This window comes from Convolutriloba macropyga, chromosome 7 (assembly GCF_964194025.1).
Source record: "Convolutriloba macropyga chromosome 7, txConMacr16.3, whole genome shotgun sequence".
In the NCBI taxonomy this organism is placed as follows: domain Eukaryota; kingdom Metazoa; phylum Xenacoelomorpha; order Acoela; family Convolutidae; genus Convolutriloba; species Convolutriloba macropyga.
The window spans coordinates 54,596,912-54,614,441 of NC_134474.1; the positions used below are offsets into that span (position 1 = coordinate 54,596,912).

The 17,530-nt window shown below is 34.5% G+C and overlaps 1 protein-coding gene across 1 annotated transcript in view; it reads left to right on the top strand.

Annotated features, from left to right (window-relative positions):
• LOC142343071 (transient receptor potential cation channel subfamily A member 1-like) overlaps positions 1-17,530 on the top strand; it is a 117,247-nt gene that overhangs the window by 53,678 nt on the left and 46,039 nt on the right. Inside the window, exons 12-16 of the mRNA XM_075394759.1 lie at positions 11,278-11,392; positions 11,816-12,067; positions 14,044-14,103; positions 14,183-14,284; positions 15,034-15,104. Of these exons, the coding sequence (XP_075250874.1) occupies positions 11,278-11,392; positions 11,816-12,067; positions 14,044-14,103; positions 14,183-14,284; positions 15,034-15,104 (600 nt within the window). The remainder of the gene's footprint in view (positions 1-11,277; positions 11,393-11,815; positions 12,068-14,043; positions 14,104-14,182; positions 14,285-15,033; positions 15,105-17,530) is intronic.

Below are 17,530 nucleotides of genomic sequence, written 5' to 3' on the forward strand. Positions count from 1 at the left end.
GCACAGAGAGAACAATGGCAATGGGGAAGTTATTTATCTAAATTTTTTCGACAAATTGGTGCAGAATGTTCAAAAGTACATTAATGAAATAGTGAAATACGCAGACCCAGAAACAAAAACAGATCTAAAACTCTCGAGTCTTTTTGAGGAAGGTACAATCCATTTGAAACTTATAATTAACGTTGACGGAGTTCAGGTTCGAGAATCTAGTGATTGCTCCGCTTACCCTCTCTGGGTTGCTTTAGCTGACCTGCCACCAAAACTCAGATCATCATTCGATAATATTTTTCTCTGTTCTTTGTGGTACGGCAAAGGAGAAATTTCGTGGGATCCCATTTTTGATCACTATGCTTCTGAGATTTCAAAAGTAGAGAATATTAAATACAATGAACGTTCGTACCAAATCCGCTTCACTACAATTTTCTTGATTGTCGACCTCGTCTGCAAACATGATGTTCTGAAAATGAAAAAATTCAACGATTATTATGGCTGTGGGCTTTGTACTATGAGGGGAATTCAGAGATTTCCAGGTAGTCATTCGTACCCGAATGATCGCACCTTCACAATGAGGAATCCTGCAGAGCATGAGCACTTGGTTAGACTATTTGAGAGCGGAGTCGTTGACGAAAGAAAGGGAAGAAAAGAGAAGGATCCAGAAGTTGACACCTTGGGTGTCAAAGGACGCTCGAAAATTTTCGACATTGTTCCGAACCTGCCATTGACCTGCCCTATAGACACCATGCACCAATGCCTTAAGGGTGTTGCTCACGATGTCATCAAATTTTTCGCTGAACAACTCAGCTCGATTGAAATAGCCCAAATTGACAATGCAACTGAAAAAATACGTTTACCAAGCGAGTTCAAGCGGTTGATCAGATCACTGCGCTCACTTGATCATTTCAAAGCAAATGAATTGAAAACTTTTATTCTTTATTTTTCACCCATAGTTTTTCGTAAGTTTTTCGAAAGTTCTGTCGCCCATGAGACTAACATTCAAAATCTTGATTACCTAGCATTTTCACTACGATCCATGTACGAGGGTGTATCACAAGCAAGCCTATGTGGACATATTTTAGAAGCCTTTTGCTATAATATGTCGTTTCGCTATCCGCCGAAAAAATTTGATTCTATCAATTATCATGTATTAAGACATCTAGCATGGCAGTGCGCTACCTTTGGGCCATTGTGGACTACTTCGGCTACGATGTTTGAGAACGCAAACAACCACCTTATAAGAACTCTGACTGGAACGGTAAATACTTGCAGTCTGATTGTCAGTTGCTATATTCGTAATCGACAACTTGGCAGCTTTGAAACGAAAGAAGACAATCTGACATGTTTTATTAAAAAACTGAAAAACAAACCTAGCGATTTCAATGAAGACTTGTGCGTAGAAAGGAATGACGTTTTCAATGAGACCCAAGCTAAGTTTCCAGAAGCTCGTTTATTCGGCAGATTTCGAGGGCTGTTCCATCTTGACAGCCAGAGTTATACGAGATCAAACGCTAACAGTTTTGTCGCAATTCGTGAGGATGGTGAGTTTAAGGTGGGTCAGATTCTACTGTTCGTAGATCGAAGTTCAGCGATCTTCTGTTTAGTACAGCTGTACGAGATAATTGAAACAGTCGTTATTGATCTCAGGTCGACAGAATTTGAAAAGGAATCAGGTGTCCTTGAGCCTCTTGCATATCGTGTTACAGAATTGCCTGACATTCAGCTTCTGAGAGTGGATTCAGTTCAAAATAAGCTTATCAAGTTTTTCTTCCTGGGCGATCTTTACTTTATCAACGTGCTAAAACATTTCGAGCACGTTTAGATTTGAAGGACCGTTTAGTTCTCAAAATTTAATTTTTACTTGTTCTGATAGTTTAGTCCAGATTTGCCTACTTGCGTAGGTTTCTGATAGCAAGGGAACTAAATCAATACTTTGTTTAAGTGGAGCTTCTGAGTGAATTTACTGGTTTCTGAAATTTATTTTCTCAAGAGTACATATATACATTCATTACACATACATACATACTAATTTTAATATTACTTAAAAACTTTAATAATGTTGAAATACTCAATAAACGTTAGCGGGTGTTTCTGCCCGCTTCGAACGCGGATTTAAAACTTTAAATTTGAAATTCCGGGACTTTAGCGGGTGTTTCTGTCCGCTTCGAATTTTTATTACTAGTGCTGCTTTTAACTTTTTTACTTGTTTAAGTTAATTTTAATATTACTTAAAAACTTTAATAATGTTGAAGTACGCAATAAACGTTAGCGGAAGTTTCTGCCCGCTTCGACCGCGGATTTAAAACTTTAAATTTGAAATTCCGGGACGTTAGCGGGTGTTTCTGTCCGCTTCGAATTTTTATTACTAGTTCTGCTTTTAACTTTGTTACTTGTTTAAGTTAATTTTAATATTACTTAAAAATTTTAATAATGTTGAAGTACGCAATAAACGTTAGCGGGTGTTTCTGCCCGCTTCGACCGCGGATTTAAATCTTTAAATTTGAAATTCCGGGACTTTAGCGGGTGTTTCTGCACGCTTCGAAGTTTAATTAGATAAAAGATAGCTTTATGTTAGGTTTGGAGAGTGCTCTTTGAGCCCTGATTTGTATCTAGTGCTCTCCTCATTTCTCCTATAACCTCTAAACAAAAAAATAGTATCTATTTGTTTAGATTTGGAGAGTTTTGGAGCTTGGTTTTGTATCTAGTGCTATGCTTATCTCTCCTATAACCTTCAAACAAAAAAAATATCTGTTTGTTTGTTTACATTTGGAGAGAGTTCCTTGAGCCTGGTTGTGTACCTGGTGCTGTGCTCAATTCTCCTAAATCTTTTTGTAACTCCACCACTGCCGGTCCCAAGTCCGGAATGAAAAAGGAGGAGGGTAACATGAACAGAGCATACTGGAAAGAATTCGAAAAGTTGATTATAAATTCAACTATAGAGACTTTTTCCGAAAATTTTTATATTGATTCAATATAATATTGCTTCAAACTTATTTTCATAAATCAAATATGTTCATATTGCTTGATATATATTGCTTCATACGTAAATTTCCGATTAATTCGAATAATTAATTTTAAATAATTTTTAAAAATAGGTCATTTTTATCGGGTCAAGGAGTTGTCCAAATCGAACCAAACTTGGTATGGAGTATCCCCTGTCAATATAGAGTCTGAAACAAAAAGATTTTGCTATAGCTTGCCTAGGAAAAAAGTTAGTTTTTCATACGGAAATTTTGACTTATTCGCTTATTCTATTTTCAAAAATATAGAAATTTCATCGGGTCAAGGAGTTGTTCAAAGTGAACCAAATTGATATCCCAGACTACCAGTACTATTTAGGTTGTTATGCAAAAAGAATGGTTCGCCTAACTTTCTTAGAAAAAAAATTAGTTTTTCATACGGAAATTTGCTATTATTTCAAATAAATAATTTTAAAAATAGGTCTTTTTCATCGGGTCAAGGAGTTGTCCAAATCGAACCAAACTTGGTATGGAGTATCCCCTGTCAATATAGAGTCTGAAACAAAAAGATTTTGCTATAGCTTGCCTAGGAAAAAAGTTAGTTTTTCATACGGAAATTTTGACTTATTCGCTTATTCTATTTTCAAAAATATAGAAATTTCATCGGGTCAAGGAGTTGTTCAAAGTGAACCAAATTGATATCCCAGACTACCAGTACTATTTAGGTTGTTATGCAAAAAGATTGGTCCGCCTAACCTTCCTAGAAAAAAAGTTAGTTTTTCATACGGAAATTTGCTATTATTTCGTTTAAACTGCAATTATTGAATTTTAAAAATAGGTCTATTTCGTCGGGTCAAGGAGTTGTCCAAATCGAACCAATTTTGGTATGGAGTATCCCCTGTATATATAGAGTCTAAAACAAAAAGAAATTTTGCTATAGCTTGCCTAGGAAAAAAGTTAGTTTTTCATACGGAAATTTTGACTTATTCGCTTATTCTATTTTCAAAAATATAGTATTTTCATCGGGTCAAGGAGTTGTTCAAAGTGAACCAAATTGATATTCCAGACTACCAGTACTATTTAGGTTGTTATGCAAAAAGAATGGTTCGCCTAACTTTCCTAGAAAAAAAATTAGTTTTTCATACGGAAATTTGCTATTATTTCAAATAAATAATTTTAAAAATAGGTCTTTTTCATCGGGTCAAGGAGTTGTTCAAAGTGAACCAAATTGATATCCCAGACTACCAGTACTATTTAGGTTGTAATGCAAAAAGAATGGCCCGCCTAACCTTCCTAGAAAAAAAGTTAGTTTTTCATACGGAAATTTGCTATTTTTTCAAATAAATAATTTTAAAAATAGGTCAATTTCGTCGGGTCGAGGAGTTGTCCAAATCAAACCAAACTCGGTATGGAGAATCCCATAGGTACCTAGAGTGTAAAACAAAAAGAATTTCTGCTATAGCTTGCCTAGGAAAAAAGTTAGTTTTTCATACGGAAATTTTGACTTATTCGCTTATTCTATTTTCAAAAATATAGAAATTTCATCGGGTTAAGGAGTTGTTCAAAGTGAACCAATTTGATATCCCAGACTACCAGTGCTAATTAGATTGTAATACAAAAAGAATGGTCTGCGTAACTTTCCTAGAAAAAAAGTTAGTTTTTCATACGGAAATTTTGACTTATTCGCTTATTCTATTTTCAAAAATATAGAAATTTCATCGGGTCAAGGAGTTGTTCAAATCGATTTAAACTCGGTATGGAGAATCCCATGGGTACCTAGAGTGTAAAACAAAAAGAATTTCTGCTATAGCTTGCCTAGAAAAAAAGTTGGGTTTTCATATGGAAATTTGCTATTATTTCGAATAATTTTGCGAGTATTATTTTAAAAATAGGTCTATTTCGTCGGGTCAAGGAGTTGTCCAAACCGAACCAATTTTGGTATGGAGTATTCCCTGTATATATAGAGTCTAAAACAAAAAGGAATTTTGCTATATCTTGTCTAGGAAAAAAGTTAGTTTTTCATACGGAAATTTGCTATTATTTCAAATAAATAATTTTAAAAATAGGTCTATTTCGTGGAGTCGAGGAGTTGTCCAAATCGAACCAAACTCGATATGGAGAATCCCATAGGTATCTAGAGTGTAAAACAAAAAGAATTTCTGCTATAGCTTGCCTAGAAAAAAAAGTTGGTTTTTCATACGGAAATTTGCTATTATTTCAAATGAATAATTTTAAAAATAGGTCTTTTTCATCTGGCCAAGGAGTTGTTCAAACCGAACCAATTTTGGTATGGAGTATTCCCTGTATATATAGAGTCTAAAACAAAAAGGAATTTTGCTATATCTTGCCTAGGAAAAAAGTTAGTTTTTCATACGGAAATTTGCTATTATTTCAAATAAATAATTTTAAAAACAGGTCTATTTCGTGGAGTCGAGGAGTTGTCCAAATCAAACCAAACTCGATATGGAGAATCCCATAGGTATCTAGAGTGTAAAACAAAAAGAATTTCTGCTATAGCTTGCCTAGAAAAAAGTTGGTTTTTCATACGGAAATTTGCTATTATTTCGAATAATTTTGCGAGTATTATTTTAAAAATAAGTCTATTTCGTCGGGTCAAGGAGTTGTCCAAACCGAACCAGTTTTGGTATGGAGTATCCCCTTTATATATAGAGTCTAAAACAAAAAGGAATTTTGCTATATCTTGCCTAGGAACAAAGTAATTTTTTCATACGGAAATTTTGACTTATTCGCTTATTCTATTTTCAAAAATATAGAACTTTCATCGGGTCAAGGAGTTGTTCAAAGTGAACCAAATCGATATCCCAGACTACCAGTAATATTTAGGTGGTAATGCAAAAAAAATGGTCCGCCTAACCTTCCTAGAAAAAAAGTTAGTTTTTCATACGGAAATTTGCTATTATTTTGTTTAAATTGCAATTATTTAATTTTAAAAATAGGTCTATTTCGTCGGGTCAAGGAGTTGTCCAAATCGAACCAATTTTGGCATGGAGTATCCCCTGTATATATAGAGTCTAAAACAAAAAGAAATTTTGCTATAGCTTGCCTAGGAAAAAAGTTAGTTTTTCATACGGAAATTTTGACTTATTCGCTTATTCTATTCTCAAAAATATAGAATTTTCATCGGGTCAAGGAGTTGTTCAAAGTGAACCAAATTGATATCCCAGACTACCAGTACTATTTAAGTTGTTATGCAAAAAGAATGGTTCGCCTAACTTTCCCAGAAAAAAAAATTAGTTTTTCATACGGAAATTTGCTATTATTTCAAATAAATAATTTTAAAAATAGGTCTTTTTCATCGGGTCAAGGAGTTGTTCAAAGTGAACCAAATTGATATCCCAGACTACCAGTACTATTTAGGTTGTAATGCAAAAAGAATGGTCCGCCTAACCTTCCAAGAAAAAAATTTAGTTTTTCATACGGAAATTTGCTATTATTTCAAATAAATAATTTTAAAAATAGGTCTTTTTCATCGGGTCAAGGAGTTGTTCAAAGTGAACCAAATTGATATCCCAGACTACCAGTAATATTTAGGTTGTAATGCAAAAAGAATGGTCCGCCTAACCTTCCTAGAAAAAAGTTAGTTTTTCATACGGAAATTTGCTATTATTTCGTTTAAATTGCAATTATTGAATTTTAAAAATAGGTCTATTTCGTCGGGTCAAGGAGTTGTCCAAATCGAACCAAATTGATATCCCAGACTACCAGTACTAATTAGGTTGTTATGCAAAAAGAATGATTCGCCTAACTTTCCTAGAAAAAAAATTAGTTTTTCATACGGAAATTTGCTATTATTTCAAATAAATAATTTTAAAAATAGGTCTTTTTCATCGGGTCAAGGAGTTGTTCAAAGTGAACCAAATTGATATCCCAGACTACCAGTATTATTTAGGTTGTAATGCAAAAAAAATGGTCCGCCTAACCTTCCTAGAAAAAAAGTTAGTTTTTCTTACGGAAATTTGCTATTATTTGAAATAAATAATTTTAAAAATAGGTCTTTTTCATCGGGTCAAGGAGTTGTTCACAGTGAACCAAATTGATATCCCAGACTACCAGTAATATTTAGGTTGTAATGCAAAAAGAATGGTCCGCCTAACCTTCCTAGAAAAAAATTAGTTTTTCGTACGGAAATTTGCTATTATTTCGTTTAAATTGCAATTATTGAATTTTAAAAATAGGTCTATTTCGTCGGGTCAAGGAGTTGTCCAAATCGAACCAAATTGATATCCCAGACTACCAGTACTCTTTAGGTTGTTATGCAAAAAGAATGGTTCGCCTAACTTTCCTAGAAAAAAATTAGTTTTTCATACGGAAATTTGCTATTATTTCAAATAAATAATTTTAAAAATAGGTCTTTTTCATCGGGTCAAGGAGTTGTTCAAAGTGAACCAAATTGATATCCCAGACTACCAGTACTATTTAGGTTGTAATGCAAAAAGAATGGTCCGCCTAACCTTCCTAGAAAAAAAGTTAGTTTTTCATACGGAAATTTGCTATTATTTCAAATAAATAATTTTAAAAATAGGTCTTTTTCATCGGGTCAAGGAGTTGTTCAAAGTGAACCAAATTGATATCCCACACTACCAGTAATATTTAGGTTGTAATGCAAAAAGAATGGTCCGCCTAACCTTCCTAGAAAAAAAGTTAGTTTTTTATACGGAAATTTGCTAATATTTCGTTTAAATTGCAATTATTGAATTTTATATAATGGTTTATATAATTGTTTTATTTATTGTTTGCTTTTATTTTCTTTGGAGATAGAGTTTAGACCTGGTTTTTTGGCCAGTGCTTTGCTCAAAAATCTCCTATAGTTGAATGTTCATAACTCCGCCGTAGCCGGTCCCCAGCCCGGTTGAGATAAGGAGGAGGGAAACACACCCAAATCATAATGGAAAAATCTCATAAGTTGATTTTTTAAAATCAAATTGAGATATTTCCGACACTACTGTAGCTAAATTTATAGACTCATTTAGTGCATCTGATCAGACTACCGCGTGCTTTCGAGACATTTTAAGGGCCGAGGATTTTGCCCAAAATAACGGGGAAAAGAGTGTAAGGAGTGTAAAAATAATATTTTTACACCGTTAGTGCCCCCCTAACTAAGGGTTTAATAACGGGGAAAAGAGTGTAAAGAGTGTAAAAATAATATTTTTACACCGTTAGTGCCCCCCTTATTAAGGGTGGAATTACATATTAAAGTGTAATTTACGGGTGTAAATTATAGAAAAAGAGTGTAAAAAAGAGTGTAACAATAAGTTTTAACGGTGTAACAAAGAGTGTAACAATAAGTTTTAACGGTGTAATAAAGAGTGTAAAAATAAGTTTTAACGGTGTAATAAAGAGTGTAAATTTAAGTTTCAACAGTGTAATCAAAAGAGTGTAATAAGTTATTCCACTCTTTTTCCACCGTTAAATCTTAAAATTACACCGCTAAAATTACACTCTAACAGGGAATTCCACCCTTAATAAGGGGGGCACTAACGGTGTAAAAATATTATTTTTACACTCTTTACACTCTTTTCCCCGTTATTTTTGGGCAAAATCCTCGGCCCGGGTCAACCGCAACTACTGTGCTCAATGTCAAATAATGTTATGAAGAGCAGCTGACACACTACAGTTTACAGTGAACTTCAGAAAAAAATAGTTTACTTTATTAAACACAGTGGCTGATATACTCTTTCTTAATAGGTTGTGGGCATTCATTGTATATTTGTTTTGTTTGTTCGGATCCATTCTGCCCCCCGAGCTGCTTATTGTTTCGACCCCACTTGTGGGGGAGAGACTATATACTCAAATGGGTTTTTTTATTCAGACAATTTTGGCCGATCGATATATTCATCGTAGAGAAATGTGAGTGGTATCATTAAAAAGCTCGTCCAGCGTAGAATTCGGAATTAAAAACAGTTTTTGAATTTCGTGTTTTTCGAGGAGTTATCGAGCTTTAAAATTTTGAGTGAACACGTGATGTTTGGCATGATTTTGTTCATTTGTTTTTTTTTTTAACAAAATATGATTTTTTCTATAAGAATATAAAATCAAAAATACGTTTTATGCTACAAATTAAAAAGTCTTGTGTTTATAACAGACGAAAGGCCATAAAAAGGGTAGTTTTTGTCTCATAGGGAAGTTTACTACAAAAAATTCGATATCTATTTGAGAGCTGATATTTTAAAAAACATTTCGAATTTTTTTCATTTTTTTCAAGTCACTTAGAGACTAGACGCTTTTCAATTCCAGGTTCTGTTAATGACAAACGTCATATATAGTCAAATGTTGCCCATTTTAACAAATAATTCGTTTTTAAGGAATTGTTTAATTTTTTTTCCTCGACTCTATGTTTTCGTAATTTTAAATGAAATTTTAATTTTCTTTTTGAGACTTTAATAAAAATTTGTAGTTCCATGACATAGACTCGTTGACTGAAAGTGCAACAGGCTTCCTGCAGAGAACCTGTTTAGTAATTTGAGTGGACCGCTTATGGCTGTTAATTCTTTCTAAAAAAGCTGGAAAAAAAACCTTTTTTTTTTAAATTAACCGATCTTAAACTTGTTTCTGTGAACTGTAAGTCAGTCTCACTATTGAAAAGACTCCTTTTTTTTTCCACCGCAACCAAAATTAATCTGGTTAGCGCTTTTATGTTCTAACTATTATCTGCATGACTTCGATGCCAACACTTCTCAAAAAAATGTAAATTTTTGTTATGTTTTTCATAACTTTGAATACTTTTGACAACCTCTCACATTATCCTATCACTGCAAGATCCTGTTGGCATACAGGAGACTTTCAATAGCTCATAGATAAAGTCTGCAGGAAAAAAACGTATGGTTTTTATGGCTCCGACAATGTCTTCTCGAACTTTTCTACAGATTCATTTGGTTTTTGCCTGTATTTGTTGTCGTCTCCAGAGTCATATGACTTAATGTGATGACTTATTGATGATCTAAAAATGACGCAAAATTATTGCTTTCTCGTCGAAGCATAACGTATTATAACAGTATTATAAGCATAACGTATTATTGTTACTTATTGATTTCCGTTGAAAGCTATTGAGTTTAATGGCTTTGATTACTACGGATTCTCTGAAAAAAAAACGTATTTTTAAATATATTTATTAATATTTGTCGGTTTTTTGGAGCCAAACACTATCTCTTGTTGATACCAAACACTATCCCTTGTTATTAACAAATTGATACCAAACACTATCCCTTGTTGTTAACAAATTATTTCGAGATGAAAAAGATTTTAATGAATGGTTCATTTTTCAATGGCTTCGACGCTTTTCTCTTTTTGATGTTTTGTTTGTTGAACAATATGAGATTTCATTAAAAATTTGTTAGTGATCAATATTTGTGTTCCTTTTTCTCTTCTTTAATCACATTCGCGTAATAACAGATCCAAATGATTTTCAAATGCGGCCCAAGTGAACATACTTAATCTTTTAGTATAGTTTTAACCGAAATATTTTAATTAACATTTGAATTAAAAACAAAATACAGATAACAGCAAAAGATTTTAATGGCTTCAATAATTTGTGTTTCCAAAAAATGTTTGCAATTTTTTCAATTTTTCTTCATCTTTAGTCCGTTTCTGTCGCTTAGTCTAACCAATGGCAGATTCTATTGATCTTGTAATGACTTTTTAGTAATTTCTTCAAGTATTTTTTTTATTAAATTTAATGGTTTTTATGTCAATTTATAAATAACTGGTTTAAAAAGTTTTGGTTGATTTTTTTGATTTTGCCCCATTATTGCTTGTTTTTGTCAACGTGTTACCTAGTCTCATAAATATAAAGTCCCATCTGCTTTGTATCAACAAAAAAGTAAATTTGTTTAGTAACGGTTTTTCTTATTGTATCTTGACGTTGTTACTAGGTGCTTTTAAATTTAGATGTTGATTTTTGCCGTAAAAAATGTCTTTTTCTCTTTGCTTATTTTGTTGTTTATTTTCTCCTCCCGTAGTTTTATTAAGTCTGTGAGATCTCGTGAATGCTGTAATGAGGCATGGCATTATGTTATTCATTTAGTAGTTTGTGTAACGGTTTTTTAAATTCAAAGATTCATTTGGTGGAAAGTTATGTCAAAAATGTAGATGAGCGCGGGTCGGAACATCATGTGCGAACGCACATTAAGGAGCCTCCTTGTTGGGCATATAAATTTAACGCCTACAGGTACACGTGCTCTTTTTACATGCTACCGTGCTATAGAACCACACAAATTGTAATTTGTTCGGGGGAGGGGTGGGTGAGAGAATCAGAATAAATCTATTTGTTCGATAGGATTTGAGTGTTATTTTGTGTTTGTTTCAGTGATCTGAAAGGGTACACAGCACTGCACTATGCAGCCATTGGAGGTCATGTTGACATAATGAGGACTCTTCTTGAAACAAGGAAGACACTCATAGACATGGAAGATAACGAGGGGGTAAGTCAACGCCTCATATATATCTAGAAAGACTCATTACAAAAAACTGAGCTGTCCATTCAGAAATTTCATGAGGAACCTAGTAGATACTACTCATGTTTCTACACCTTTTTGGCTAGGGTTAATGAGTGGTTGAGGTTATAGCTGTATGTGGAAGTCCGTATCGAAAGTAAACCCCCACCTCTCTTTGTATATCTTTTTTGATAGCAGCCCTGAAATGAGGGTACATTGATCAGTATAAAGTTATTTTCATTATTCTTATATTAGGTTAGCACAAAGCATGTGGTGCTCAGCTCATCTTTGCCGTCAACAGGTTCTTTCCTAAAATATTCCGTTAAAGATATTTGTGATATTTGACGATACTTTGCTCAATAAAACCTCTCTACCCATCCAACAAATAAATGATTGTTTTTTTTTCTACAGAATACAGCATTGCACTTGAGTGCGGAGAACAACCAGCCCAAGTCAATTGACCTCCTCCTGTCTCTCAAATGTGAACTCACCCTGAACGAGTACGGCCAGAGTGCTCTGGAGTTGGCTCTAGAACCCCGATTCCAGTTCGCAATTGAGGCGTTCCTTTGCCATTCTCGGTGGAGGGAAGCGTTCTCCTTTTACGCGCCAGGACACGAGTCTCCATTTCGGACTGTTGTTTCCTCAATTCCCGAGATAGCTGTGGTAAGTACTTCCTCAGTTAATACTTCGTAACAGTAGAGATATAAATGATGTCATACACATCATACACTATTTGTTTTAACCTCCATGTATGATTACTAGGAAATCACCTGTTTCTGTTCCGGACCTCTTATAAGCCGATCCTTCTACCATAACTAGGATATGTAAGAGAGTAAAATACGATAGCAGAGGTTATAACTTTTTGCGTTTGCTCATTATCTTTAAAGATGAACAGATGAAACTAACTATGCCTAAGTTATAATGCTACGAATCAGTTGCTTTAACATTAGCCTAATATGCATTAATTGGCACAAATGCCTGACAAAGAACCAGTTTTGCTTATCCTTGCGGTAGACTAGAAATTTTTGAATCAGGTTATCAGAGGATCTGTTTGTATGCAGTCCCGGTTTACAGAGAACATATGCCATAGGATATATTCCAGACCTGCTGCTGTTTTTGATTATACGTTTTAAAAAAGATGTAAGAAACGTTGCGTGATAACCTTGTAGGCGGCACATCGGTTGAATCTGAACACTTTCTTATTAACACAACACAACAATCTTACTAGATATAGAAAACAACGTTCAGGGTAAGATGCATTATTACTTCAGGAAGGGATCAAATTTAGCGAATGAAAATGTTGTAAAATGGGAAAAATAGGTGAAATTTTACCCAGGTCTAGAACTCGACTAAAGAAAAGACTTGAAAAGTCTAGTAAGGGAGGGGGGGCAATTTTGCAAATTTGACTATAATTACACTGTCCAGCAACTAGTAAAAGTCCAGTTAAGGTCTTTTCTTGGTTCCCGCTAGAGTCTTTTCCTAACCAATTAGAGTCGAGCAAGGTCTTTTCATGGGTCCACCTTTATTTTTCTTTTTTTCTTGACCAACAAAGTCGAGGTAAGGTCTTTTCATATCTCCTCCATTAGTCTTTTCATAAGTCTGCTTATTTGCCAATTCGGAATTTTTAAAATTTTTTTCTGCTGTACATAGAGAATGAGCACCAGAGCAAGACTGGACAGCTTTGCACCAGAGCAGTACAACTTAAGAAACAGTTGGAAAACTGCCAAAAGACTCAAGAATTTTGCAACTCTCACGATAGAGCTTTATGGCAGCTGGGTATATTGCCACATTACTTGGTTGAATAAAACCCGGTAGCCCTAGTGTGACTGTCCTGTTACCATTACAAACAATGTGGCGCTATTAAGCTTGTGTTTCCTTCCAAAGGTATGAACTATCTTTTTTTCATAACATTGCAGGTCTTTGAGGGAATTGTGATTCTTGAACATCGTAAAAATTGAATTAGCATACGTGCTGACTACATTACAAGCAAAAATGAACAAAACAGTTGCACGCAAGACTTTAGATGCAAAAAGCATACTTATGAAAAGACTAATGAAAAGCAGACTTACGAAAAAATTTAGCTTGACTCTAATCGATTAATTGGTTATAAAAAGATGTTAATTGGACCATTAAAAAACCTTTTTGAGTCTAGCTAAAGTCTTCTTTGCAAACATTGGGTCGAGCTTAAGTCCGGCCCGAACTTTGGGTTGAGCTAAAATCTTTTGTAAAACTTTTGGTCGAGCTAAAGTCTTTTTGAGAAAATTTGGGGCCCAGTCAAAGTCTTTTGAGAGAAATGTGAGTCGAGCTAAAGTCAAGCATAACTTCAAGTCCAGCCAATGTCTTTTCATAGCTGAAATGAGTCAAGTATGTTCTTTCCATAATGTATTTTGGTCGAGCAATGTCTTCTCATAAGTCTGTACAGGCCTGGGTACAATTAAAACTGATAGTCCGGCTAGCAGAAAGTCTTCTTACACAAGTCTGGTAAGTAACGGATTTATGTTTTACACGTAATTGAGACGCAATAGCGATCTATATAGCAGGAGCTAATGTCGGCCAAAAAAATTGACCCAGTCTGGTCTGGCAAAGAATCCACTGAACATCATATTTTGGTCATTGTTATGAAAATTGTGCTTTTTAAGTCTTTGATGGACAAGTCAATTGAGACGTGTGATTGCAACCCAAATCTACCAGAGTATTGGGTAAGGACAGACTCTTATTATTCCGAATGGATCGCTGTGACATTTAATGTTGTTGCTTGAAAATCGGTTGATTGAACAGATCAAGTTCAACTATCACTTCCTGATGCAGAAGTACTGCGAGGACACCTTCCCTGAAGAGGAGATTATGAGACTAAATGACGAACCTTGTGGAACTATGGAGGTCAGATCATTCATTTAACATTATTTGTTTCTCCGACCCTCTCTTCTTCAAAGCATGGCCACCATGTGCTACAACCATCAGCAGACATATAAGTCCAACCGAATCGCCAAATTATTATAGGGTTATGGTTTAAAGGTCAACTTGCCAGAGCAGGTTCTGGAAACAGTTGGTTCGCTATTTTTTTTGTAATTCCTGTTGGCTGTACAGTGGTGGGTTGTTGCACATGTTTGATATTATACATCAATGCAGAATCATCTATTACTTGAAATAACTACAGGTGGATACATCTTATCATTTTGTTTTATAAAATCATTTTTGTTGAAAATGAAGGGTTTTTAAACGATAAATCAACATTACATGTTTGGTTGAGAGGATCAAGTGCTTTGAGTGTTGGGATCAACTGGGCGAGACTATTCCAATTGGGCGAATTCAGCAATCATCTCAGAAATTTAATTTGCTAAAATTCCTCAAAAAAGATAAGAAAGAGGTTGACAGTAACGCATTAAAAATATTTGTTTCTTGTTCCCCTTGAACATTAATTTCGTTTGGATTTGTGAACAAACTGATGCTTGTTTTGTACAGCGCAGTAAGAGGTCAATGAGACTATCCATTACAATTAGTATACAAATGTACCATTATAAAACATGCTAAGAGGTCAGTTATTAAGGGTCATGTTCTACCGGGTCATAGGGTAAGTGTCCATTTGTTAACTTCAGATCTGCATTAGTGGCTTGTTTTGTTTGTTTTAGTTGCTATCGGAGAGGGGGGAAGAGAGCCTGTTGATTCATCCTCTCTGCTGCAGTTACATGGAGACCCGCTGGTAGGTATCTATTTAAAAAGACATCATACATTCATCTTCATATCTCCCAAAAGTTGGTGTACACAAAAAAATAGTTTAAGTTATTAGGGCAGATCATACTTAAATTGCTTGTACTTTAATCTAGCCAATCAGATTGAGTTTATGTCAAGTAATATTCCTTATTTGGTGATCGTTTAATCAGCTGTCTATTTATTATTCTTGGTTAATTTTGTGCGCAACAAGGATGTGCGCAATAGTTCAGAGCCATGGTGATGTTATGAATTTAAGACGTTTTTAAGGTATATTGTTACGCAAAAATGTTACAATATTGCGCTTTATGTAAGAAATGAGTCTAGATTATGACAGAAATGAGCGGAAATTGTCAGTTTTCTGCACTTTTGGTTATTGTTACCACATGTTACTCACGTAATTTACAAAAATTTGACCCTTGTGCTGTTTAATTGTTTTTTTGTCAATATTACATAATAAAAGCGCAACTTGCTCTATTATTACTCGAGCTCTATTATTACTGTCGGATCTTTTCATCAATTGCCCCCCCTTTTTTTGCAGAAGGAGAGGCTATATTCTTGAATAGAATTTAAGTGAGTGATTTATTATAAAATCAGAGAAGACTAATAACGTATGCGCATACTATATTAAACTGAATAGAATAAAGAACGGCATGATATTTTAATTAGCCGAACTGGAATACAAAGCAAAACAATTTCGACATGCCTTGATAACCGACCCGCAATTTCCAGATTACATCCTACAACGCATAAGAGGCCTAGCCGTGATTAGCGGTTCGCAATTGCGATGAAAAAGTTAATCGGCTATCCAAAGTGTAGAGCAAGTAATATTGTGGTAAAGTATAGCACAGAAGTGGATTCTCGACTAGGTACCAAAGGGGGGACAACTGTTGAAAAGATAAAGCTTGTCACTAATATTCACGACTATGTTTTAAGATTAAGCTTGTAAGTGGCTGTGTGGACATTTGTGACATTTCCAAATTCAGTTGAAACCCACTCCCAAGTTTGGCAATATCCGTCACAATTATCCACGACGCCTCTTTCTCAACAAGCGTGAAGCGCTGTCGTCGCTCTTGTCCACGCCCCCTTTTCACCCTTGTCCACGCCCCTTGTCACCCTTGTCCACGTCCTTGTCTCCCTTGTCCACGCCTCTTGTCACCCTTGTCCACGCCCCTTGTCACCCTTATCCACGCCCCCTCCACCCCCGCACTTACACATATAAAAGCAAATTGTTTGCATGTCATACATTTGCATTTACAATTATGCACAAATGGCAATTACAGTTTAATGATGCAGTGAAATTTTGAAACTAACACAATCAAAGTAATTCAACTTTGCTCATAAAATAGGCAGGCAACGATTTATGTGTATTATTACAAATTTTGCACTTTTCTTTCATAGGATTGGATTTATGACACTAAGTTAAAAGAAGAACACGTAAATTCCTGAAATGATATATAAAATACATCATGCAGGTAGTGTATGTAATTAATAAATAAACAGGAAAGATATTTTTGAATAGTGAATACCGAATAATTGAAATGATAGATAAATAGATAGATTATTAAATACATTGTTAGGAACAGCACACATCATGAACTCAATTTGAATTCACGCCACGTTAATTGGCCGAACTGAATTTGGCCTGGGTCCTCCTTGAACTTTTTTAAAAAGTGAGTTTTTTATATTTTCTTCCAATTACAGAAGATTTTGACAAGGTTTCATTCGCCTTCAAAATTTCATTATGATGTCTTACACCACTATTGATCACCCCCTGTTCAAAGTATTTAGTTCTAGCAATGATTTTATTTACTGTTTTTCTCGTCCGATTATGAAAATAAAAATTCGCTGTTGGTAATGGAACGCCAGAAATATTTTTAAATGCTTGCTTTTAAAATTGAAAATTTGTCTGGTGTATAGTGCATCCCTATATTGTCTTAACATTCGAACAGGTATTCTGTTATTCATCAGTTTAAGATCGTGAGATGAATCAAATTTTACGATTGTAGCAAGCTTTGACTGCCCAGTTTAATTGTTTTTCGAGAGTTGTAAGATTCTAAGATAATGAGCATAGAAGTACTGCTGGATATTGCAGGTGACTTATAACAAGATAGTTAATAAGTGTTTTTTTGAAGCTTTCAGGAACGCAGTTTCGTAATATATAGATTGATTTTATGCCTTGTTCCATACTTTGTAAAATATTTTTTACCTCGGATTGAAAGGTGAGTTTTTATCAATAGTAACCCCAAGATTTTTGACATCCATTTTTTTAAAAAATTTTTGTCCATCAATTGTAACTGACATATCCTTAGGTTCTGTGGAGCCAGAAACAATGAATTGCGTTTTGTCTGCATTGACCCTAAAAAGATTGCAATCAAAGTATTTAACCAAATTTTTTACATCTTTTTCAAGAATTTG